This window comes from Phycodurus eques, chromosome 18 (assembly GCF_024500275.1).
Source record: "Phycodurus eques isolate BA_2022a chromosome 18, UOR_Pequ_1.1, whole genome shotgun sequence".
NCBI classification, from domain to species: domain Eukaryota; kingdom Metazoa; phylum Chordata; class Actinopteri; order Syngnathiformes; family Syngnathidae; genus Phycodurus; species Phycodurus eques.
Genome location: NC_084542.1, coordinates 15,685,292 through 15,711,082, shown reverse-complemented (window position 1 = coordinate 15,711,082; position 25,791 = coordinate 15,685,292). Strand labels below are relative to the sequence as shown.

At 41.4% G+C, this 25,791-nt stretch overlaps 1 protein-coding gene across 14 annotated transcripts in view; it reads right to left on the bottom strand.

The window, feature by feature from the left end:
- Nucleotides 1–25,791, bottom strand: part of sash1a (SAM and SH3 domain containing 1a) — a 144,152-nt gene that overhangs the window by 17,135 nt on the left and 101,226 nt on the right. For 5 of the 14 annotated variants that reach the window (XM_061704234.1, XM_061704239.1, XM_061704243.1 and 2 more), the window contains exons 2-9: nucleotides 23,155–23,283; nucleotides 13,166–13,216; nucleotides 12,609–12,658; nucleotides 7,213–7,253; nucleotides 7,020–7,118; nucleotides 6,814–6,926; nucleotides 4,992–5,090; nucleotides 110–248 (exon numbers count right to left, since the gene is read on the bottom strand). In XM_061704234.1, the coding sequence (XP_061560218.1) occupies nucleotides 110–248; nucleotides 4,992–5,090; nucleotides 6,814–6,926; nucleotides 7,020–7,118; nucleotides 7,213–7,253; nucleotides 12,609–12,658; nucleotides 13,166–13,216; nucleotides 23,155–23,283 (721 nt within the window). Of the gene's footprint in view, nucleotides 1–109; nucleotides 249–4,991; nucleotides 5,091–6,813; nucleotides 6,927–7,019; nucleotides 7,119–7,212; nucleotides 7,254–12,608; nucleotides 12,659–13,165; nucleotides 13,217–16,866; nucleotides 17,066–18,267; nucleotides 18,379–23,154; nucleotides 23,284–25,791 lie in introns of those variants that run through there. The other 9 variants (XM_061704235.1, XM_061704240.1, XM_061704238.1 and 6 more) reach the window with 6 other exon arrangements.

The window sequence follows — 25,791 nt, the reverse complement described above, 5'->3', positions numbered from 1 at the left end:
GAAAAAAGAAAGAGAAAAAAATCCATTAGTGGAAGATAGATTTATACCGCAGAAAGTCTGTACGACTGCCAACGACTCCCAAATGGCTTCTTTTTCACAGGTTACAAACCTTCAGATCCATGCTTCTTGCCCTCTTCCACCTTAATGAGTTTTTTCCTGACCCGTCGGGTGGAATTAACCAGCTTGTGGAGCCGTTTGAACTTCACTGAATCCTCCGATTGCTCGTCGTCGGACTGTTCGCGAGATTGCTGCAATAAAGAGAGAGAGGAAGCGGGTTGACGTTCCACTGGACGCCAGGATTCTTAAGCAGGCCTGATGAATGTAGCACTAACAAATGCAACAACAGCAGAAATGGAACGGGGATAAAAATCAAAGATGCACAAGAATTTGGCAATAAAACAGCTCAGTGAGACAAATGCATTTTGTGATCCTTGCATGCCGTCAATGGGAACATTGTTTGAGATGGAGTCAAAGTTAGTGCGGTGAGAAATGGAGGCCAGACACTGCGGAGACTACAATTAATTCACCACAAAATGGACTGCTTTCTCTCTTTCCATTTATGGCCGTTGCATTTAAATGCATGGTGAAGTAGTAGTGGAGTGGAAAAGAGACGCACACAACAGGTTCGTAACTCATGTAAGCACACTGTGAGGCCGGTCTCTCAGTCAGACAGCGAACAATTATTTACAATCCTACCACTCATAACAATTAAACATGAAATAGCTCAAGAAGGTTTAGAATTGCCCAAAAAATTATATAAAAGTTGAGGTGGCAAAAAAAAAAAAAAAAAAAAAAACACTTTTGTATTAGACAACGCTTTCATCAGTCTGTCCAATAGAAGCTCCTTCTCTCACATCAACATTAAAAAAAAAAAAAAAAGCCACAAGATGGCGCCAAAGCACTACTTTTACATTAGATAGTGCTTTGCCCTGGGCACAACAATGGAAAATAGGAGAGTTAAAACAAACAAAATAAACAAACTAGAGGACAGGTTCCATGTCCCCCCCAAAAAATAAAAAAATTCTAAAAAAAATAAATAAATTCAGTGACTGGGCGAATCTGCAAGACACGAATCGCAATTTTTATTAAACTGTACACACTTTGTCAATATGGTTTCATTGTTTCAAGGGTAATTTATCAAAATGACAAAATTATACATGATCGAATAAATTGTTCTGGATTTATCACGTCCACCCTTGGCTTTGTGAGGGCAAAGATGACTGCCTGAGCACTGGCATACAGTAATTGCTGCCTGGCAGAAAGTAATGGCACGAAGCGCTCACGGCTCCATTTGTTTCCAATGGTCTCTATGGCAGCACCGCATGACGGTTACCCGAGGTTGACCACGTGGCTTACAAAGAAGAACACATGCACGCTCATGCGCACAAAATGATAAGAGAGAGCGAGTCTGTCCGAGTCGTGATGCTCGAGGCTGACAGGCCATGAAGAAATAGCTTAATTGCTTTTTTTTTTTTTTTTTCCCCCCTCCCTCATTTTTGACCACAAGCCTGGCTCGGTGGCGGCTGACATACAGAAAGGATGATGTAAACAACTGTGGCTTGGAACATAGTCGCAAGCACACACGTAATGTTTCGTAAATACTCTATGGCATCGCATCACCTAAGCAACATTCCAAGTTTCCAATGCCTCCGAGCGCTGTCTAGTAAAACCTTACTAATCTACGACAAGTTGGAAAAACACATCGATCAGCAGTCCCCTCCTAAACTCTCTCAATCCAACACACACGCCACCATTTAACCTTTCACAAACCACACAAAATCAAAAGCCCACTGTCTCTATTTGCAAACCACACAATTCCTGCTGAAGTCTTCGACTTCGACATGCTTTGGAGCCGTATCGCAAGATTTGGCATTGATGTCTTTGTCATTTACACAGAATGCAGCCGTAAGGCAAAGGCGCGCGCTTTCACAGAGCGACGTCGCCGTTGAACAGAGACAATTGCTTTCGACCCAAAAATGGAATACAGTTACACACAGGCACCTTCAGACCTCTGTGTCGGCTCTGAAATGTAAAATTTTGCCGGGACAACCTCACTCCGCCTTGTAAACATCCCCAAACTGCAGAGACGAGTTTGCAATTGCAAACCAGAGCATACAAATGAGTCACCCGGAAAGAAAACCATGAATCAAAGCAAGACTCAAAAGGTCTCAACTGCCATAATGTCTGTGCTATAGCCAATCCATTTCCATTAGCGCAACGATTATAAACAACACAATCACATCTCTCCCAACATGTTCACGCTGTCAACTGAACTAACATGCCTTCATACTCACCAGAGTGTTATGAAGATGGAGGCTTTGTATCCCGCATGAACAATCCACACAGCGCAAATGGAAGGTCCAAAATCATATCAGAGAGCTTGTTTGCACGCTGGCGCGCACACACAGACCGGGGCTCCGGAATAAGGGGCGGTCGGGATGTGCCGTGCAGTACTGGGAGAAAGAGAAATGCGTGTGTTGTGCACAGAGAACAATCCCGGCGTTTGAGCCCCGTGTGACCCCGCCGTGGCCCCCACATCCCTAATGGCCCATCCTGGAATGTGTGGCTCAGATGGCCAAAAAGGAAGATGGGCTCGGGGAGCAAAGACAGCATGAATGCGGAATATTAATGAGCGTGTCATTATATAGCGTAATGACTTGAGAAACAGGGATGCACTGTCCAGGCATGTCTACATATACAGGACGCAGTCACAGGCGCCTGTTGGGAATGACCTTGATTCCATTCAAGCAGTGGTTGCCAACATAGAGGCCACGGGAAGGGTTCAAATGATGCCCACAGATGGCAATTTTAGGACTTCCTCTTTATTGTTTTCACGTTTTTAGTAGCTGCAAAGTGTGTTTCATGTTCCCAAAAAAATAACTCTTCAGTAACCCTTTCCTTTGTTCCTTCCAAATCAAATCATCAGCTTGGAAAAGGTCCATAAATGCATGCTTGGATGAGTTTGGTGCAGATTAATTTAAGCATCGACTTCAAACCACACCAAGCACCTCTGCGATATTCATATTTTATCCATTTTCATTTCCTGTACTTTTGATTGCCAGGTGGCTAAAATCCAAGCCATTTTATTTCCCCATTTCCATGATATAATCTTCGAGCAATCATCAACTCTAACTTGTAATAGGGAATATTTATCTGGCACTTGAGCACATTGAGAGATTTGTCAATTACTGTCTGACACAAGATGATATTGCCTTTTCAGTAATGTACACAAACTGCTAGATTGGGCAATAAAAATAAACTGAAGAGTCAGACTATTTACCTTCACAACAAGAAGCTAAAGGAAGCCGCTCGCATTCAGTGGCATGAAGGAGATCGGATGTCACTCTGTGTTTTCAAAAGTGGCAGAAAATAGAAACATTACTTATGTGGAACTTGGATTTTGGAATTAACTCACATCCTGTTGCAAAAAGTGGGTCGGCCTCGCAGTGCTAAATTGCACGTTTCGCCCATATGATACCATACTGCGTGAGGCTAATGAAAATCAGCTGTGACCTAGATTATAAATGAGAAAAGCCAACAAAGACAGACATGCTCAAACAAGAGACAATTACTAATGATTAATAGTTAAAAGGCCACATTGTTCTGCAGGTTTGGACAGTTTTAGTCATTCATTCATTCAATCATCTTCCGTGCCTGAAAATCCACCAGCGAGTTGTGTTACAAATTCTGCCAAATTTCTTCTTGTTAAAATGACTGTCTTGCCAATCTTAGAGTACAAAGATGCACTATATAGATCGGCTTCAAAAACTCTCCTTCACAAACTAGATGCCATAAACCACATTCTGTAGCTTTGTCAATAGGTAAATAGGTGCTTTTAATTAATCATGCAGTTTCTCAGTCACGCTAATCTGCAAAGGTTAAATAAAGCCAGGCGACTGGACGCCTGTTGATTGTTGAAGAGGCTTCAACATTATTCTAAAAGGATTTTTGCGGCGTGCAACCAACAAGTTAAACCCTCATTCAATCATAATCCATCCATGTTTTGTGTGTGTTTTTTTTTCTTCCCCCATTCCAATCAACTGATCTAACTCCAGTATCATATTTGGTATTTTACCGCTGTTGTTGGTACAGCAATGAATGGGTACAAAGTGACATGGTATCCACTGGTTATGGTTATTTTGGTATCCTTTATGACTTCGAACAAAATTTCCCTTTTGTGCTATAGAGAAAGGAAAAGTAAGACATCGTGGCATCGTCTTGTTCTGTCTTCTAACACCAGTTTGGAATTATTAAGGATGGGACAAAATATTAAGATCTGGATAAATGGCAAATTTATTTTTGCAGTTTGAATCACTATTTCATCAATGGAACCATCCACCCTCCAAAATCATGATGGCACCTCCCCCGTTTGTCATCCATCAGGCGACAAGTAGCCCGCTAGCCAACAACACTAACAAACGTACAAATTGCCAATTCCCAAACTGAATCGGAAGCGTAGTCTCAGCGTGTACATCTGATGTAACCTACATCTGATGTAACCTACAAAAACAAGCAAAAAACATGAAGAAAAAAAACTAACACAAACAAACTTATTTACCTCGGAAGCCAACAAATTACTTCCTGGTGACCAAAATAGAATAATTCTGTAACATGACCAACTCGATGGATGAAAATGCAAAATGTGACCAGCGTTCACACAACCTCAAAACAAAATGTAGTATGATCCAAATGACATGGTGGAGAGAACCAAATAGGACATATGGACCTATTTTTTGGCCAGCGGTGTAGAAGTGTAAGAAAGGGGATAAATAGACAGTAGGAAGAAGAGCGTCAGCAAGATAGAAGCTGAGTGGTTTTGTCTAACAAGTACGCACTTAAACAAAAACAACAACATGCTTTGGAAGAAAAATCTATCCGTTGCAATCTCCTTGGCTGTTCAACATACTGAAAAGGCGAGCGTAATCGAGGACAGAACGTAAAGGGTTTTTGGGGTGGTCGAGGGTGGAGGTGGGAGGTGGGGGTGTACTTACGTTGCAGTTTGAGGACTGGTTTAGACTGGCTGCAGATCCATCAGTCCACTCTGCAGTGTCAGTACTGCCGGACTGTCTGCTGCGCTCATACTCCTTCAGCTACGTGGAGGAAGAAGAGTTTAGAGAGGCAGAGGAAGAGGGCGGGGCCACCGCGCTCTCACCGAGCTCTTCGTGCGCTGACGGGCAGCTACAGCGTGCATTCAAAGCGATGTAGTGGTCAGTAATTATGCTCTTTGGCCAAATTACTGAACTGAGCTGTATTTTTACATTTACGTAAAAGGTTTGAAGACTACTGTACAAAAATCTCAGGCCCCAACGAGTCACGTATGACTCACTCATGGAGTTTTACAGTATTATGGGAAAGCTTCTGTTGTGGTACTATTTTCTATGTTACTGTTACCATCACTGGAAAAAAAAAAACAGGGAAAGAATGAGGAGAGTTTGTACAGAGCAAACATGGAATGCAGTATCCAAGGTTCTCTGACCAACATGGTGGCCGCTGTCCAGGGCTGCAGCTATTGACTATGTAATTGAATAATCTAATTTAAACTTTGCTGCCAAATGATTCTTCCCTAATTACTACTGTATTTATTAACTGATTATTGTTGTTTATTTGGTATTGTCCAATGATTAAACAAAAACAAATAGATTAAACTGACTATTGTTTTTTCCCCCATAAATTGGTGATGATTCAGTTACTGGTTTGATCTTTAACATGTCAGAAAAAAGGCAAAAATGTTACCTGAACCTTAATTATGAGCCACATGCTGCTTCATCGTGTCTAATGAAAAATATATGATTATTCAATCACACGTAGCAGCTTATCCTGTTACTTTAACATTACATTGCAAAAACGGATTTCAAGCTAACTTTGTTGGTTGGGCCAATTATGACCCCACAAAATGTTCAAATGTGCAAATAGAGGCATTTAAATTCATTACCTTTCACAGTTCCACTAGTTTTTTTTGTTTTGTTTTTTAACTCTTGTTAGAGGTTCTGCCTTGGTAGAGGTCTTAGCTCTACTTTGGGACATTATATTTATAATAATCTATCATTAAATCATTGCTAAAACAAAAGGGTGGCCAATGAGGTCTGTCACCTCACTACATCCCTTTATGCAATTTTTTTTAATTATTATTATTATTATTATTTTTTTTTAAACAAAGTGTTGCAAGTGTATTAGACACTAACGTGATACTGGTTGGTCAGTGATGTTTCAATCTACGAGGGAACACAATCCACAAAGCTTGCTTATTGATTGCTTTATGTCTTCATGTCAGCCAATAGAGAATTTTAAGGGTGAAAATTGAGGATCCGCCTTGTGGAGCGCAATCCAGCCCTAAGATGCTGCCGGACAGGCCCAGGCGCCCATGAGCAAGGCATTTGAGGAGGTGAGTGACAGGATGAAAGGAAGGAAAAGGAGGAAGAAGTAGGGGAACACGTCAATCATTGAAGGTCACATCAATGTTGAAGGCATTAAACAAAATGAAGGGGAAGCCAAATGAGAATCCACCATGTCCAGCTACTGAGAGCAAGCCACTACGCACCAAAGTCCTCCACATCACCAGATGGTACACCGAGTTCTGCACACCCACACTCCAAGAAATCACACCCCCAAAAAGAACAAACGATGAGAATCCCTCAGTGGTCTGGAGTTTGTGTGTGCATAAAAAGGATTAGGAAAGTTAACAATGCTTGGTTTCCGTCACAGTTAGTAATCATGAGTCATTTTAGTCAGATGGTAGTTAGAGACTAGTCTCGGATAACGTGTGGTTTTAAGGGGTGGTGTTGGGGGGGCATGACGTTCTCTGAAGGTTCCTACCCGAGCCAGCGCTTCTTCCACGGTGATCATCTTCTCTTTCACCATCATCATCAGCTGGATTCGCTCCTCGTCGCTCATGGTGATCTCGCTGGCCACGTAGCCGATGTCCTCACCTGAATCAAGCAAATGAATCCAACATCAAAGGTGGCTTCAGATACAAAGCAGGTGGGGGAAAAAAAAAAAAAAAAAAAAAAAAACACACACACCGCACAAACCTTTCGATGTCTGTCGCACGACCGCCTTGTGCTGAGGCTTGCGGAAATTCTGCCAGAACGACTTGTTCTTCTTCTTGTTGTCCCATTTCCCTAAAGAGAGGACATATTTTATTGATATGAAAAATTCCAATTCCAAACATGATGTTGGTAGCTTCTTGAACAGGGGCAGGATTTAATCCATTACCTCCAGATCCATCTTCAGAGCTGGATTTGTGCAGCGACATCCTGAGGTCAAACAAGAAAATTTTAATACAATTATTAATTAATAATTTATGTCAGTCTTTGTGCATGTAAAACGGTATCAATTCACTTGCATGTATCCGCAGACACACACCCCTAGGACTCTTTCACTGGGTATGGTCAGTCACTTACTGCAACAAATAACTCATGAATATGCAACTCGCTTGTGTAGCCCCTCACTTATACTCTCGTCCTGAAGACTTTTATAATTCACATAATTAATGCCAGCACACTTCAGTTGTACAGTCGGGGTCACGACCCTTGTCCTTGTCCTGTTCTATCTTATCCTGAACTTCCCTCACAGGGTGTAGCTCTACAGCCCCATGCAACACTCATATTTAATGTTTAATTGTTGTAGATAATGTAATGATGTACTTCTGTCATCCTGTTTACTATTACTGCTTTGTCTTTGTTTCTCTCTCCCTTCTTGAAACTTTTCTGTTCGACTGATCAAGTCTGATTCTCAATAAACCTCAAAGGGATAGTTTTTCCATTCTGCTTGACCTAACAGCCGAACAGGACAAAAAAAAAAATTTATTAAAGAAAATTTTAAAAATAATAATAATAATTTTAATGAGCGTTTTCAATAGCACTTATCCTGTTCAGGGTTGAAGGGAGCAGGGGGCTATCCCAGACTTCACCCAATCACATGGCTAAAAGGGTATTATATAGTCATTTTTCATTCATTTGTTTATTCACGTACAGAGCGCAACTTCATTAAAACATTCCCTATTCACAGACCAGTACCCTGCGCATTGTTCATTTGATGATCCTCCTCGTCTTAGCTTTTTTTTTTCCGGGAACGATAATGCAATTATTTTTCAAAGGTTTGGGCTCACAGTCTCCAAACCGCTGTTGACAGCACAATCATTTTAAGCAGTTCAATAACTGTTTCAGTGAGCGAGATTTCCAAGACCTTTCCCAGACGTTCCCAAAGCACCATGCTTTAAAATATTGTGGAAAGTCACACCAGAAATGCTGTAAATGGCACAATGTCATTCAGTAGACCTGTAAAGGCACAACTGTAAAAAAACAAAAACAAAGAGTATTGTGTTTGTTTATTAATGTACTGGTTTCAGTAATTAAGCTACTTCCTGCACGGGCATTTATGCCGTGGTAAAGAACAAATTCCGGAACTGCACCTTTATTCAGATGATCTTGATGCATCATCACTATTTACTGTGTCAAAATTATGGCTTTAAAAAAAAAATCTAGTTAAAACAACAAAACTTATGGTGAACTCAGACTATTATTATATTTGCAGCCTCTTTGCAAAAAATGCAGCTGCAGTGGCATCTGTTCACCACATGAGGTCAGAAGTGGTTCTTATTATTAAAAAAAGAAAAAAAGAGTGCTTGAGCAGGCTCCAGAGAGTGAAGATAGAGTAAATATGGAAGAAAGGGGAAAGGAGGGCAGTAAGAGAAGGTGAAAAAAAAAATGCAAGAGGGCAGACTCAGCCTGTTTGTTTTTCCACTTCCCTCGACCGGTCACAAGCATGGCACGGGAGAGGAGTGGGAAGACATATTAAGATGTGGAAAGCAGTAAGAGGAGAAAAAAAGTCCTGACACATATCTATAAATCGTCCAAAGCAATCAAAATTAATGGAGAAAAACAACAAGTCAGAGGCACACGAAAGCCTTTTTCCACCATTGTTGGCTGCAAGTTAGGTTTCAGTTTTAAGAAGTGAACACTGGCATCATTATTAGCAGTCTGTTTCTTCACATTAAAAGCGGGATCAGAATGAGCTTCCGTAATTCCAAAGGTTCTTTTCAGGCGCCATTCAAAAAAATAATAAAGAAATGTTGTAATGTGTATTTTAATTAGGAAAAATAGCACTCCATAATACTTTGTAAAAACATATAGTAATTCATTAAAAAAAAAAAAAAGAATTAAAAATAATTGAACAGTTTTTGTCACACTGCTTCAATTGAATGGCCATTGTGCTGCACCTTCTGGTGTGCCTGACTTGGCCACCTAGGTGCAGTATTAGATGGATGCATATATTGTTCATCGAGACGTCTAATGCCTCTCTTGACTCATCAGTACGGCACTAATATAAGGCATTCTATGCAGAGATGATAAGGAATACATGAGTGAGTACTGTTATATTGTCTTTCTACGTGTTGCTACACGGTTTGAGTTCAATCTGTTGTTTAAGGGTTAAAGCACCACAACATAGATGCTATTAAGCATTAAGCTAGCAGACTGAAAGGCTAAGCTTTGTGGTTGTAAATATACAAGGTGGCCTTAGCTTTGTTTTACATTTAGCTTAACAGTAAATTTCAACTCTCGAGTAGAAATAAACAACTCAAAGGCTCTTTTTGTTTTGAAGAATTGTTCACTAATTGTCACCGCCAAACTATATTGGTACTATTTGAACGCACTCTCCGTGCAGGAGATTGGAGTTGTGCCATCGTAATGAGATGCTAATTGAATGGATGCCTCGACTCATTTAAAGCTAAAGCTAATGTGAACGGAACAAACTCAATTTAACCTTTTCTCAGTCAGTGTCCCCCGTTCCTTCATGCTCTATAAATTAGACTGTGCGGCGCACACACACATCTGTGCTGCTCAGACACTTGGGGTTGGGGGGGAAGGAAAAAAAAGAGGAAAAAAAACAAAAAAAAAGATCCTGAATGTCTTTCAGAGAGAGTGTCAATCCAGGCATTGTGCAGCCTGGCAACTTAATTGGTTTAACCCTCCATGTACGGCATCCCCCCCCCCCCCCCCTTTTTTTTTTTTTTTTTTTTTTTTTTTTTAAATGCAGTCCTACGCATTGATTGGAGGACGCTTATCGCCTAAACCTTAACTTTTCAATTAAGGCATACAGTATAACGTCAATGTGTCTATCTCAACTTTAGTGGGAACAACATAGGGTAGGCTGTACACTTTTCCTGTATAGCTCTTCAGGTGTAATCATGATTTTGTGTCTTGCTTTCATCAAACTCAATTTATCTCACTGATTAGTATGCTGCCCCTCGCTCTCTGTAACAATGCCCCAAAACAGGAAGTCCCTAGCTTGAACTCCCCGGCCGTCTGAGAGCTACATGTCATCACCAAACTGCTAGGCATCATGACAAGTGTGCCCACCTCCTGGCAACAAGGAGTGACCAATGCTTGTCGGGTAGGATTGGTGGAAGTGATGTGAGGATCAAGTTTGGGTCACCCCCTCTGGGTGCTGTTGTCATGCACAGAAGTGATGGCAGGGGCGGGGGTTAGAACTTTGGGGTATGACTGGGTTTGACACTCTTTACGGCCAGACAGGTGAGCAATAGAAAAAGTCAATGCAAAGGTTGTAGAACGCGTCCATTAATACATTCTGGTGGAAATAATTTGGGTCTTGCATTGAAGAGTTCAATCAAACTTGCAGTAAAAGCAATAAGACCAAAACTATTGTAAGAAAAAAAGGAAACAAAATTCTAAAGCACTCAAACACTCACATACGATGAAGCTTTTTGTAATACCGCTGACCTTTGCTTGGTATACACAAAGGGCATTCCTTATGCGATCTTTAAACGACTAGTGTCATTCAAGCGATAGAAACCAGACTGACAGGAAGAAGACGAGCACAGCAGCAGAGTCAAAGGAAAAGGGGAGACGTCATTCCAAATTATTTGGCATCTGGTTCCCATCATGCTCGGGCTTTTCTCTGCGCAACATGTACATCTGTGAGCGAGGCCAGTCTGTGGTATGTGCGTCCTCAGCTGCATATGCTTGTCACGTGAACAGTGCAAGCCCACCAAAGGTCACACAGGGGTGAGAGTCTCCCTCAAAATATGACAGCTAAGACCTTTTTGTGTTATGTTAGGTCAGGGGTGTCAAACTCATTTTTGTCACACTGGCCATGTAGTAGTTACGGTTTAGCTCTGGGGACCGTTATAATCATTCAATTTAAACATTCACCATGTTTTATCATATTAATTACATATACACAACAAGTTGATGGATAACTAGTTTTGAAATCAGAAGTCAGGGATAGTAGTTCAACTATTCTTCAAGTTATTGTAAAAAGTGGTTTGTTAACAAAATCAATGCTTTTGCAACAGCTTAACTTTAATTACAAATGACAATTTGAAATTTTGGTACAGATTTGAGCAATAATCATGGAAGTTGACGCACATGATTTGCTTTTGCCGTCCACAGAAAATGATGCGGCGGGCCGGATCTGGCGCCCGGCCTCGAGTTTGATACCTGTGTGTTAGCTATTTCCATGACCAAATATTGCATACGAAGCATCCATCCACTTTTATTACCACTGATCCTGTTAAGGGTGGCAGGGAGTTGGAGCCTATGTCAAGTGACTATACCCAGAAGTCAGCGCAGAAACTTTTTTTTATTTATTTATTTATTTTATTTTTTATTGCTGACCCATTTCTATAGCATGATCTCATACACTTTGTCCTTCAGGAACCGCGCCCAAACCCGGTACAATAAAGCTCCTTGGTCTGTGCTCATTTGGCCTCACCCTCCAGCCCGCGTCTGGACACAAAGGCAGGAAGGAAAAGAGAAAGCCTGCTAGAACGAGCGGGTCAGCAGGAGGAAGTAGCCAGCGCCGTAAGGATGTGGCCGAGGGACACAAAGTACGGGTCACGCAGCTTATGTATAATGTAACTGTAATTATGTACACTGCATAATATAACATCACTTGTAGGGGTGAAACCAGCTGTTCCACACATGGCAGGGCAAGTACGAATGTTGAAATCTTAAGGTATTAGCAATAGTTTATCATTGACTTATGTTTCACGACAAGATTTTATTTCTCATTAAGCGTTACCAACCCATCCCTGGGGTCACATGATGCTGTTAAAGACAACTCGGAATCGGGCAAAAAAAAGTCTCAGACAAATTGCTTTTTTAAGGACCCCTGTAAACAGCAATAATGAGCCGTTAAATGGCACGAATAACACGAATATGGTACGATTATTATTATTTTTTGTGTGTGTTAACAGTTGGCTGTATTGTATGAGTCCGTTTGTCTCAGTAAATCAGCGTTTTCATGTGTCTAAGTGCTCCACGGCTCGGCCTGTGTCTCCAAATCTCCTCTTCCACACGCCTGGCTGCGCTCATCTATTAAGTGGCAGCTTTCCACCTGAGGAGGTGACCTCGACTGCCTGCGGGCGCGCTTGAGTGACCTTTCCTTGAAGCCCCTCATTGTGGCGCTCCATCAATCACACGAGTAGCAGGTGGAAGTTCGTTTGTGCGTAGGAGAAGCTAAACTTCACGCGTGATGTTATATTTGACACCGTCTGGCCTGCGTTGTACATTGCGCTGACATGATACAGGCTACACAATTCGAAAGGCTCGCTTGCATGTCGGACGGTGGAGAATAGGTGGACTTACTTTCTGTCTGTTTCTGGAGTGGAGACGTCGCTGCTGAAGCCCAGTGACTCCTGAAGAAGAGACAGGTTAGTCAAAACTTGTTTCAAGCTAGAGTTGAAGCTCCCTCTTGTGCAGTAGCTGTCCACACAAAACGCTTTGCATACATTCCCATGTCCTAACAGTGTATACAGCACAAGTTCAACAAGAAGCAGGGGGACATTTTTTGCACTGGTCGTGTCCCACTTCAGAAGGTACACATGTAGAATCTACTGTAGTAAGATTTTAGACCAAAACGTTTACCCTTTCTAATGATAATAACGCTAACTTGATGATGAGATGAGATTCATGTCAACAATACAGTGGACGGCCCAAAGTCATTTGCAAGTGCTACAATTCACATTTTAAATGAAACTGAATGAAAAATTTAACTCAAGTCAAACAATTAACACATGTTTTATGATCGTGACAGTCTAACCCTGGAATAAATTAAGTCTTTTTACATTTTATTTCCATGGGAAAATGTGTTTTGTACCTAATGAAGTGGCTGCTATTTGTGCATGTGTGTGTCATCAACATACCTGGATCTCAGTGCGGAGCTGTAAAGAGATATTGTTTGGATCCTGTTTCTCCTAAGGAAGAAGAAAGGAGGTGAGTCAACATCAAGTAACATACAAGAACTGTAAGCACAAAATACCACGCATGAGCACTTTGTGTTTTTACAAAAGGAGAAAAGGGGTCCGAGTGACTGCAGACCGAGTAGAAGGAATATCTACACGCGACAAACCCTGATGTGGGAACCCTGTTCTTCAGCATTTCGACACACCCGCCATACGCGAGTGACAACAAATAAAAGAGCACGGCCTTAACCCAACCCTTCATTTACTCAACAAGCCGAGCCTTGCAAAAGGCAGTGTTTATCAACCTGTTTTAATTCATTCACTGCCATTGACGGGTATTGAATTGAAATGTCAATGTTAACATGGAGGACTGCCACTGAATGAGTTTTAATTGCCCTTGAAATAATATTGGATGGTGGTGGACCTTGACTTTTCCTCCAAATATGGTAAAAAAAAAACCAGGTCCATTTCATGCAGAAATCGACCCTTGAACTACTGAAATAACAATGATGTGTTTAACACGTTATTTTAAATAATACCTGTTGTAACATTCCGTAACTCCTCATACTTTTCTGTGAGTCACCCATGCCAAAAATATTTTTCAAGAGAACTTCTTGTTTCTATATTCACACTGACTGAAAGCACTGGAAATAAATGGGATGTAATTTAATTTGCAAAACGTGAGTATTTGAGTAATGTAAACCCATTTCTGACATAAATGTAATCTAAATCAATCAATCTAACATTCATATCAACAATGGCACTCACTACTGGGCAAGAACCAGCAGAGCGCAATTAATTTGGGTTGCCAAAGAAAGTAAACTGGGCACTAAAAGACATGAAAGTACATTTTGAAGCCCTTTTTAAAAAAAAAGAAAAAAGTAAATATCATATTGCTGCAGTCAAACGTTAGTTTCTAAAAATCATGATTTGAGTGGTCATTTTTTTAAAAATCCGTTAAATGTCCATCCTTTTCTAAGGAGTAGTATATAAAGGATGGCTGTTTCAAATAAAAATTCCATATAATCCTGTAGAAGAAATAACTAAATGAGTGACTGACTGTTAATTTTCCCCCATTGTCAATCAAGGAAACCCTTTAACAGAGGATACAATGTAAAACCAGAACAAGTAGATGGGCATGGAAAATAATTTTTAAGATAGGATAAGAATAGAATTTGACATCAGCGTAACAATGGAGGCAACATGTTAATCTCTTTCAAAGGAGCATTGCAGCCACATAAAGGAAATGACAGCAATGTTGGGAGGCTGGCAGCCGACCTTTTATCACAAAAGAGGAATTAAGTCATTAACAGAGGAACAGGAAAAGAGAAATGATTATTTTCTCCCAGATGAATCATGGCAGGGCAGTCATAGGATATTGAACCTCCAAAGAACTTCCTAAATATGCTCTGTTGGACATCCTGATCAGTGTGATCTTGAATTTGACCATTTGTTTTCCTCCTTTGTGAGTGTTTGGGAATGAGTCAAGAAGTAAATGGTCAAAAAGTCAAAAGTAGACTTTACACCGATTTTATCGGCCTGATCGGTTTTATGCTGACCGGCTTTAATGTCATAATTCGCCAATCCGATCGCTCCGCAAAAGACATTTACTCCGCGTCGCCATCGTGCACGGTATATTTGAATCCAAAAGCTAGTTTATTTTTAGCCTTGTCGCGTGTCTTTTGACTTAGTACTGTAAATATATGACGCCCAATGAAGTCATATAAAATAAAAATACGTCGGGACAGACAAGACAAATTTGGCCTTTCACTCACAAACTACTGCAATAAAATCTAAAATCCCGATACCACTGCATCCCGTTTTTGATGATCATTGGGCTTTACCGGTGCTCAGGACAGGAGAGGACGTTCGTTTATGGCTTGCTTGAGGTGTGTTCACGTACTTTTAATACAAAACGGCTCGCAAGCAACAAAACGTTATGTAGCCTAGCAAGCTAGTGGTAGCACTGACGGCTGTATGTAAACATGCCCCCGTTCTGTCGAATCATGCTCTAACGTTTTGGTGTGGGTGAAGCAATTTAATTACAGTAATTTAATTACAGTAATGTTAGCACCCATTATTTCTGTCATGTTGGTTTGACCTGACTGATTAGAATCTAATAGAAGACCATTAATTTGTTCTGTCTGTCACTATGCCTCACTGGCATAAATAGAGGACAAAAGATTAGAACAAATATACATTATTTATTGTAAATATAATGTTTTGAGCAATTAAGTACACAAGTATATACAGTAAATGAACAGGTCATTTAAATAGACACATTCCTCCATCTTGTGATCGGAGCGGTGATCGGTTATCTGTTTTTTTAAACTCGCTGATCGGCACCAAAAATCCTGATCGTGTAAAGCTTAGTCAAAAGTGACATAGCCTACTTTTAAGAGATCTTTAATGAACCTGTGGGCATTGGGTCAGAAAAAGAAAAGATCTACAAAAGGTGCTGCAGTAGCTAAAAGCCAAGAGTGTCACTTCTCAGCACGGACCCGTTGCATATTGAAGCCCGAGAATCCTTCAGGCCCATTAGTCTGGTCATCTGTTTATCAGTTTCAGCATTACACTGTTTTTTCCAAGATGCAATTCCAGTCATGTCAAAAGAGCCCACAAACAATTTGTCCTGACTAGGAAAAAGATGGAATAGTTCCTTAAGTGAGATGGCAGGTCCGGGGCTAAGGCCAAAAACATGTCTCGTAAAGGTCCAGCAGAGGAATAGGAAGTGGCTTAATTAAATTGCCAAGATGCATGTCAAGAAGATTTGGGATAAAGGTTTACGGTTCACAGTCTAGACCGCCAAGCTTGAAACCAATCACAGAACATTCCTATTTTCAATCAAAACAGCCAGATGTTGTGATGATACAACAATCGCTGTATTGGAATACTGTCTTTATCCCTAGAAAAACACTAGAAAAACATATCAATAATATTCTGTCTGTGACTCCCAGTCCTCCTGTAGAAGAAGAACTTACAACCAATCTATCCACTTTAAACAACCTTGGCAGCCCGCTGCGTTCAAACAACTGAGCTGCGCACAATGACGCGGCTGAACAAAGAAAGTGAGCCACCGTGAACAAGGTGAGCACTCGCTGTCACATCACAGCGTTTCGCACAAAGTGGCAAGAGATTGTTTCGGCTATCAGATCCTCTTATGGTTTCGCCTGAGAATAGCAACAGCAGTGATGACAGTCTCACTAACTGACCGCAAAAATCTATTTTTAAAAATCCCTGCCGTTAGTTGGCTGGCCAACATGCCGCACGTAAAAAAAAAAAAAGAAAAAAAAAACATCATCTGATCAAGATTCATACAATTCACCGTGGAGGACAGAGATTCGGACACAGACTTCCTCCGACTTCGATCTTTGACACAGAGGGAGGCTTTGAATGTGTAAAACGAGGAAGACCAGTGAAAAAAAAGATCAGTGAAAGCGACTTTGTTGTAGCGCGGAGCGATGTTGAAAAATTCATGCAAAAGCTTACAGGGCAAAATTGGGATTTCTGTCAGAAGCTTTGCTGACAGAGAAAAATCAATGTTCTTGCCAGGTTTGTACGTGGACGTGTGAAAGATAGTTCACATAAACGAATCCCACAGGAGGCGACGCTATCCTTTACATGAACTTGCCAGCACCAGCCCGAGATGTTGCCCTACTTACCTTGGCGTGAACTGGCGTCCATTCGCTTCAATGTGGAGATCTGTCAGAGGGGTTGTTTGTGATGCCGACGCTGATGGCTTATGTGTGACTGAATTGAATCAAAGATCAGGTGAGGGGAGCATAGCGAGGCCATGCTTGCCTTAATGAGGATCACGCTTACCACACGCAGACTGGGACGCTCACGTTGGCAGCAAGTAAACTACGACAACCAAAACCAAAAAGGCATTGAAAGCTGCTGTAAAGCAATTATTGTAATATCTTGCTTGGGATGAAACTTGGAGGTGCATACTGATCGATTAATTCATCATGAACAACAGCGTGTGGAATTGTTATAATTTGTCTCAATTTGTTTGCGATCTAAAGAAGACAACATGGCATCAGCTGTGGGAAGCTAGACTATATATAAGCTGTGACATCTGTTATAAAACAATATATAGTAAATTTTCCTTATACTCCAGCAAGGAAATTTTGTCTAATGCTAAGATGCTAGAATGCTCGAGATATATCCGCCCATCCATTTTCCGTACTGCTTGTCCTCACTAGGTTCGCGGGGAGAAAAAAACCCAACACTGATTTCTATACATCAAAAACTAAAGACTACTGCTTAATTCTGCCTCACAGCTGCATTTCCAGAATGTGCATGAAAAGGAGAGGACAGAAATACCCCATGTGAGTGTTAAATAGCAACGGTTGGTCCAAGCATAACTGCAAAAGCCCACCGTCGGCAGGAGACACCGCAGTGCAGCCTGTGCCAAGCTTGTAGGCGAAAGGTAGGCGGATATGTGGCAAAACCCGAAAGACCAGGTGGCTTAGTGGAGGCATGCCAGCTGGCGCGGTCCGACGAGTCTGGGTGGGCGAGCGCGAGGTCGATAGTTAGCGCTGCGAGACGAACAGGCACTAACTGGAAAGCCTGGTGCGAGCCCAAAAAAAGACGTTAAGCTGTGGGACCAGTATGGCATGATTCAAACATGGGGAACTGGACGTACACATAAACGCACACCAGTATGATGTTGTCGGTAGCCAGAAGTAAAACAGGAAAGCACCAGCCCACTCAGTAACACCTCTATGGTCTTCTGTTCCAAAAAGTGTTACGTTAGTGAGAACAGCCATACTTGCAGCACAGGCATGGTTGTGTCAAGCATTCTAAAGCCTTTTGGATCAGCATTTTTTTTGTTATTCAAAGGCAAATACCAACAGTATTACAAATTCCAATGACATAGTCACCTTCTGTAGGCCGACAAATAAATCACGCAATAAGAATTAGAAACTTAACACCTGCAGACAGGTTATCCCAACATTGAAGGCATGCCGACACTATTTGAAGAAAATCTTAAAGTAACAAAAGGGCTGCTGGCTACGTTTCAATGCTAATGCCCAAAGGTGGAAAGAACAAACAAGCACCTGGGGTTTGCCTTTCTTTCCTCTCCTCTGTAGTCGTAACCTCAATGATCTGACCCACTTTGACAAACAACTTGGCCCCCGCTGGTGTTCGCCTCGTGGCAAAGCAAAACACTTCACAGTCTCGACTGCCAAGCTCCCAACCAATCACTGAACATTCCTGAGGTTATTCCCGAGGCTTGAGCAGTGTCATCACCAAATGAAGAATTTGTCTCTTTATAAAAAAAAAAAAAAAAAATTAAAAAAAAGTATCAAATCTTCAAAGGCACATTTGGATACTCAAAGCTTTGAAATGATATTCACAAGACACTTCAATTGCTTAATAGCAAAATGTTAAAAGGCTCACCCTGCGGCCAAATAACCCAGCACTTTTTGACGCGATGCATCTGCTCCATCTTTGGAATGCAATTACACGCCTTTTTGCTCCATGAGAAATCAGCTATTCACCAGCTATTCTTGAAACGCAGAAAGATTACACCTGTAGCTACTACTGTGTAAGGAATACGGCAGTCTGCAAGTGAACTGATATGGTCATCATTAATAATATCCTTACAAATAACAGATACAATAGCAAAATCAAATAAAAAAATTCTGACATAGCTATTAAACTGGCAAGTAAAAGCTTTATTGGAAAAATGACAGTGAATCCTCAAATTGTACCCTAAAACCTCAAAGAAAATAGCCTAAAAAAAATAAATAAAATAAAATCCCAAACCCACAGAAAATATTATGAAGCAAAGCACCTTAGATCTCTAATGGCTATGTCTTTTTAGCATTTAAAATTTGAGACATGTACACAAATGTATTAGTAATAATAGATAATAGACTGATGATGGAATTAAAAAGGAACTTGTTAAAAGCGGTAATCTGAAAAGGATAAGCTTGGCAACAGCTTTTACAATTTTTAAGTTGCATTACAACAGCGACTTGTATAACTTTTTTTTGGACTTGGAAAAACAATTTTACTAAAAAAGTTACATAAAATACTTGTTCCGTAAACATAGCTATTTTCAACTGCATGTCAATTTCAATTTTTGACGTACTGTATCTGTTGTTACGATTTATGAATTACTGTCCACACATTAAGTTCTATTTATGTGGCTTTAGAATATTTCTGTACCGTCAGCATACCGATGAGATTCCCATCTACAAGACTGCTAAGAAACGGTGCTTGGTAGTGCTAATCCATAGGTCCCCATCCCCTAAGGGGATGTTGGTTTACTCCCTTTGTTACCATGCTAACATGAAGATACAGAAAAACAAAACGCTGGGGGGCCCAGCAGGAAGTGGGTAGTGTTCTCTGAGAGCTTCCATCATCAGCTCTAAATAGGGGAAGAGACATGTTTTACTTGACCAGCCATCGCTGTGTTAATGAGAGGCCCCTAAAAGGCTTAGCGGATGCATTGAGCAAAACAAAACAAAGCAAAAACAATGTGATTACCAAAAACATCAGTGGAAGACCAGCGACTTCCATCCATCCATTTTCTATACCTCTTATCACATTATCTCTGACTACACCCTGATTGCCAGTCAGTCTCAGAGCCATTGTATCAACTATGTAAAGCTCTAACTAAACTACTAATGACCAAGAACAGCAACTTATGAGCACTGAATAGGTTTACAGTTTTTCTTTTACAGCTACCATGGCGATGACAATGAAGGTTTAAGACTTTCCAGTCGTCAATTTTCTTCCAGGCGGTCGAGGAAGTCACTAAACCGTTGAGATTTAACTGATTAGGCCTATTGAGCAATTTAAGAGACCGCACATTTCCTTCGTTGGAATCGTCCGAACGAGAGAAACAGTCCACTTGGTCTGATCCAAAAGCTGTATATTTGTGCTACTCGGACTTTATTCGCATAATATGTTTTGGCAAAAGAAAGATGCCAGCAAATGGTATTAATTGATGGATCTACTCCTGAAAATTAAATGTAATGTATTCTGACTAGAAGCGATCATTGCTACTGGTGATTTGATTCAAATGAGACTGGAAGAAGGACAATGGTGTTGTTGAGACTGATTTTCCTGTACCCTTTACAAGACTTTGGCCTTTCGTATAAAGGCCTCGTCCCTCTAGAGAGCCACTTTCTAAAAGCCTCGCCATGAACATAGATTCCCGCCACTGATTGTGACCTTCTTTACCACCATCAATCCACGGGAAGACAGGTGTAAGGTATTCAAGCTAATTCTGTCTCCTTGTGTTAATTAGAGTCCGAAGCCCAAAAATAAAACCTTGTAGCTCTCTGAGCAACAATATTGTATGAAATTTGGTCATATTTTGGTATGCGGTTTTAGTAGAAAATGCTTACACGATTTGCACGTACTTTTTCAAGACAATTTTAGAAAGGGTATGAGGTAAAATCTATACAGCGTGGGTTGAGGAGACCGTGCCTTTTGAGAGAACCTCAATGAGGTGTTGTCTCACCCGTGTTCCCTCCTATGTTTTTCCCTCCTCTCCTCTATATTTTGCTGCCAAACTCCGCAGAGTGGTGGGACAGCTGCAGGCTCTCAAATTCAACTCTCCTCCTCTTCATTCCCCTCATCCCTTCGCCCGAGTCCACATCCTCCTTCAGGCTCGGGGCCCAGTCAGCTCTCGCCTCCTCTTCACAGACAAGAATCGGCTCTGATTGCTTCCTTTCCCCTCGTTTTGTCCACCAAGGATGAGACTGTTTCAAATTACCTTCAGGCAATTTACAATGTGTGACAAATATTATATTTAACCCAAGGGCCACACAGCGAGAACACTCAAGCAGATGCATAACTGTTTCCACTGTAAACGACTGATTTAAAAGGACGCATTCAATAAATCGGCACTCATCTTTTACTAGCCCTTGTCCACCCGACTGAAACCACATGGTTACCATCAAAAAACAAGTGTCCTTAAACAAAATGGAAAAACTGAGCACATAAACGAAGACAAAATGGCACAGGGTTGCGTATCAACCGTTTCCCGCTGCGCACGCACGTGCAGCATGTGTGAGCAATAATCGAGTCTAATGTTGCGTCACGCGATCAGCATCTGGAGGTCGGTCCCACACACATTTTTGCAGTTTTACGCCGGACCTCAAACTTTGGTGGATCGCGTATTTTAGTACGACCCTGCAACACCAATGCGACTTCATCATTTTCCACTTAAATGTAATTTCAGATGGGGGTTTCCAGCTTTGACACAATGGAGGAGAGCCAGCATGGGTCATGCATGGAACGTGACCAGTCCATCATAATAAAATGAGAATCATAATTCAATGTTTTGGCCAGAGCGTTGGGAGCCATGTACACTGATTACACCTCTTAAAATGACATCAGTCTGAATAGATTCTATGGGGTAAAAGCTGCTCTCATTTTAGGTGCTCAAGAAGTTGAGCTCCAATGCCCTTTTCACGGTGAAATCACCTACACTGCAAACTTAAAGCAATAATGAGAAATAAATTTGGGGGGAAACAAGGAAGTACAATCGATCTGCTAAGGTTGAACACCTTCGACCAGAAATGACTGTAAAATAGGTCTCTAACGAACAAAATTCAACATTATGCGAGACCTCAGCATATCTCACGAGACTGGTTCAGTGAGTGATCTAAAAGGTTAAAAAGAGACCTGCTATTTCTTTGCTTTTGTTATGCTACCACAGAAAGGTAACAGTGATGCAATGAGAAAGAAAAATACAGGAGTCTCTGCCGTGGCTGCCAAGTAAAATATGGCTAAGTCGACAACACAGTGGTGCCTTAAGATAAGGGTTTAATTACTTCAGTGACCACGCTCGTAACTCAAAAAGTTATTTCAGAAATCAAATTAATCTGTTCCAGTCTTCCCCCAAAAACAAAAAAAATTGTTGTAATTTCTTGTTTAATGACGAAAAGTAACGAAGAAGCAAATCATCAGTACAGCACTAGCATTAGTCGTTCTTCGCAGGCAATAAAGATTATACGACTGGGTACCATTACATTGTTTCTCTACATGCGTTCCTACACCATTTGTGGTCATTCCGTTACTGAGAGGGTTACAGCGCCACAACATAGATTAAATTTAACGTAAGCATTCATAGCGCACTGAAGGGTTAAGCTACGTTGGTGTAACTCTCTGTTTTATGTTTAGTTTGACAGTAAACTTCAACTGGACGGGCAATTAACAGCTTGAAGTCGATTTTTTTGATGAATTGTTCAGTATTTGTCAAAGGGCGGCTTACTGTGAAGTGAGTTGAGTTCAGTTCACTGCCACCATACACGCTCGTATCTCAAGTCTGTGCTCGGAATGACGGCTCATATCTCGAAAAACTCATAAGTCGAGTCACTCGTATCTCAAGGCACCACTGTATTACTAAAAGAAGAAAAACTGAATCTAAACTGCAGTGTTAAGTATTAAGCAACTCACCTCCCAAGCCCTAGTAGGCCTCTTACAGAGTATTCATGTATTTATGTTTTACAATTTTCAAACTTGTCTAAGCGTTCGTTCAGGTTTTATGACGGTGACAGCTACTTCTCGCTGGAACGGATTAATTCAATTTCCATCATCTCCTGTGGGACAAAATGTATTCTAAATTGTGAATACATCGTCCCAGAACGGATTGTGTTCGACCTTAGAGGAGCCACTGTACTCGATTTGTTTACATGTGGGCTTAATGGCTAGCGCACCATCACACAAACAACCTTTGTGGCAGCACCCGCTGCATTCCTTCATTCGTTTGCTCGCAGCTAGGCAACCGAAGAGGTGCCCCACTACCCTACATCCATGTGAAAGGGACAACCCGACTCTCCTGTGGATTTCCACAATCACCACTGTGTTGACTTACACTCACTCCCTTTGGACAAGTATGCTTGCTGCTTTTGAGTCTTGAAACACTCCAAATATAGCTGCTAACTAGCATGCAGCAGAAGTGAGTGACAGTGTTCATTCACCATGTCGAGCTCTTGGGACACTCGTCTTTTGCGGAGCTCCTCCATACGGTCGCTGACGTCGCTGAAGCACGTGTTGTAGTATTCAGAGTATTCCTGAGCAAGGTCATCTATGTTGCCAAGTGAACCATCCTGTAAAGAGAGAGAAAGGAACAAGTGTTTAGCCTCCCAACACCCAGGAAGCAAAAGAAAATGCTGCCATTGCAAAACAATATTGGTTATGGTCTTTTCATGTGTCGTCATCTTGTCGGACAGGTCCAGCTTGCTTTGAAGAAATACAATTATTGGGCATTTGAAGTCGTGGCAAGCATGCCATGCAGGGGGATGTAGAGTTCATACCATAATAAGTGTACGTGATCCCCTAAAATAAAGTAAATATTTTGGAATGTGCAGCTGTGGCTTTATGCATCATTTAAACAGTTTCAACCAAGCCAAACAGTAGAAGCACACACACGGGATGATGCATTGTTCCTGTTGGATAATCACTGCACACTCAATACAAACAGAAAAGTTATGAATACATTTCAATGAAAGGTCTGCTTTATTTGGATTTTCAGTCATTCTTATCGGGCACCTTTGTCAGGCCGTGATTTGTTTCTGGTCTTTGTCCCGTGATACATTGAATGTCCTTTCCCTCCTCAGTCGTTTACTAAACCCAAAACCAAAACACAGTCTTCCGTTCGCTGTAGTTCAGATCCGCACAGTTCCTGTCTTTGTCTTGTGGACTTGCAGTTCAGGTCAAGAGAGGAAAGTGTTCTACCAGTAAGACCGAAAAAGATACGTGTCAGGTATGTTAAAGACGAGAGGGTCTGCGAGACATGGCAGGGATCAGTTTAATGAGAGCCAGTCTTCATTCTTCAGGATCTTGAGGTTTTTTTGTCAGACAGAGTAGAGAGGAAGGATTCGAGTCTTGCCTAAGTAAAAATGTAGGCCACCCTCGCAATAACAGCCTGATAAATATTCATCAGTGTTGATCTAATCTGTGCCAGGCGGACAAATAGCATTGAGTCACTGCGCGAGGGTCCGAACAGTCTCTCTCAGACATTCTCAACCGGACTCCCTATGCGGGTGCCAGGCCACAAATGAATGAATCACTGTGAGTGGAAGTGAGGCTTGCCAGTGACACATGCAAACACAGGCATGGGGTCTTCTTTAGGGATGTGTGTGCGTATCTTAGTGTGATTGAACACACATTAGCATCCAGGAGATTTCAAAACAACCCGAAGCAGATGGAGAGTGGCCTGAATAGGAATTTGCCATATCGTACCGGACACGATAACAAACAGCTGGTGATGTGCGCCGCAAATGTCAACAAATTACTTGAGTATCTGCTGGTTCTATTGAAAATTGGCGATAATATTTGGAGGCGCGCGAATGATGTGCAACGGACCTTTAACGCACGTCTCAAATGTCCAGTTTGGCTAGCGGCAAGCCAGATTCCCGTTCCCATCAGATAACAAAACCAGTCATGTACAAACATGTGGTCCCAGCTGATGGACAATCTCAATGGGAATACTCCCTAAGCAGTTTTGCTCTTCCTAACACACACGCATGCTTCAATTGTCTAAATCATGCAACATGCTCCTCGTGCACTTCTTGGCTCTATTCCGCTTTGTATACTAAGTAACTAAAAAACAATCTCAAATTACAATTCACGTAAAACTGCTGGTAACAAAGTTGGAAAGAAAGAGTCAGACTGCTGTGGATGACGTAATTGCTCCTCCACCCTGAATGAGAAGGGAGGGACAAACTCCTGATATTGACATGGAACAATTGAAAACAACACCCAAGAAGGAACACACAGGAATGCTCGTGTGTAGTGTCAGTCAGAAGCATGTGTCATACACTTCTGAAGTAGGGCGGGGCCAGATAGCAAAAAAATAAATCAAATCAAATCAAGTGTTATGGGATGTTGCTGCAGGACAAGTGAAGGACTGCCAGTCCTTTAACATAGATTTCTGTCATATGCAATGACTTGGTGTTATCAGATTCGTAAAGCTCTACAAGCCTCACGTTTGATATCGTCATAGAAATTATCGGTATTAGCTGACAGCATATACTGGAGAGAATGGAAACAGTCAGAAGGTCAAGTCAACCCTCCTTGCATGATCAATTGGCCATGGAATTCCTCACATAGCATTCCAGCAACCACGAAGGCTCGCCTTGAGGGCCCGTTTGCCTCTTTCTACGTCGGTAAATATAAGGAGTTCTACATCTTTTTAAAAAGCCTCATTAACATATCGCAGCAAGTTACGTCTCATTTAAGTTGTCTAGCCAGCAACTGTATTGGTTCACACTGCACACAAGGTAGTATTTGGTTGCAGTTTGAGTCCATAGCACTCCAAAATTGACATACTTTCAATCAGGGTTCAATGTAATCTTCAGATCGTTAAACTAATAACTTTAGGTCTGCTTTTAAGTTCACTATGCTAGGCTAATGCAGCAGCTCTTTAGTCGGTAATACCGAAGCCACTCTTAAAGGCATTGCACAGTTTAAAAGTACTTTTTCTTTGTACAAAATATACATCTCCACACGCTAAAATGCTGCCTCCAACGCTATCATGCTTGCTATGGTCAATTCTTTGGACTTAACATTCTTGAGAGTGCTGGGGTTCAGTGACGATGAATGGCGGTATCCGT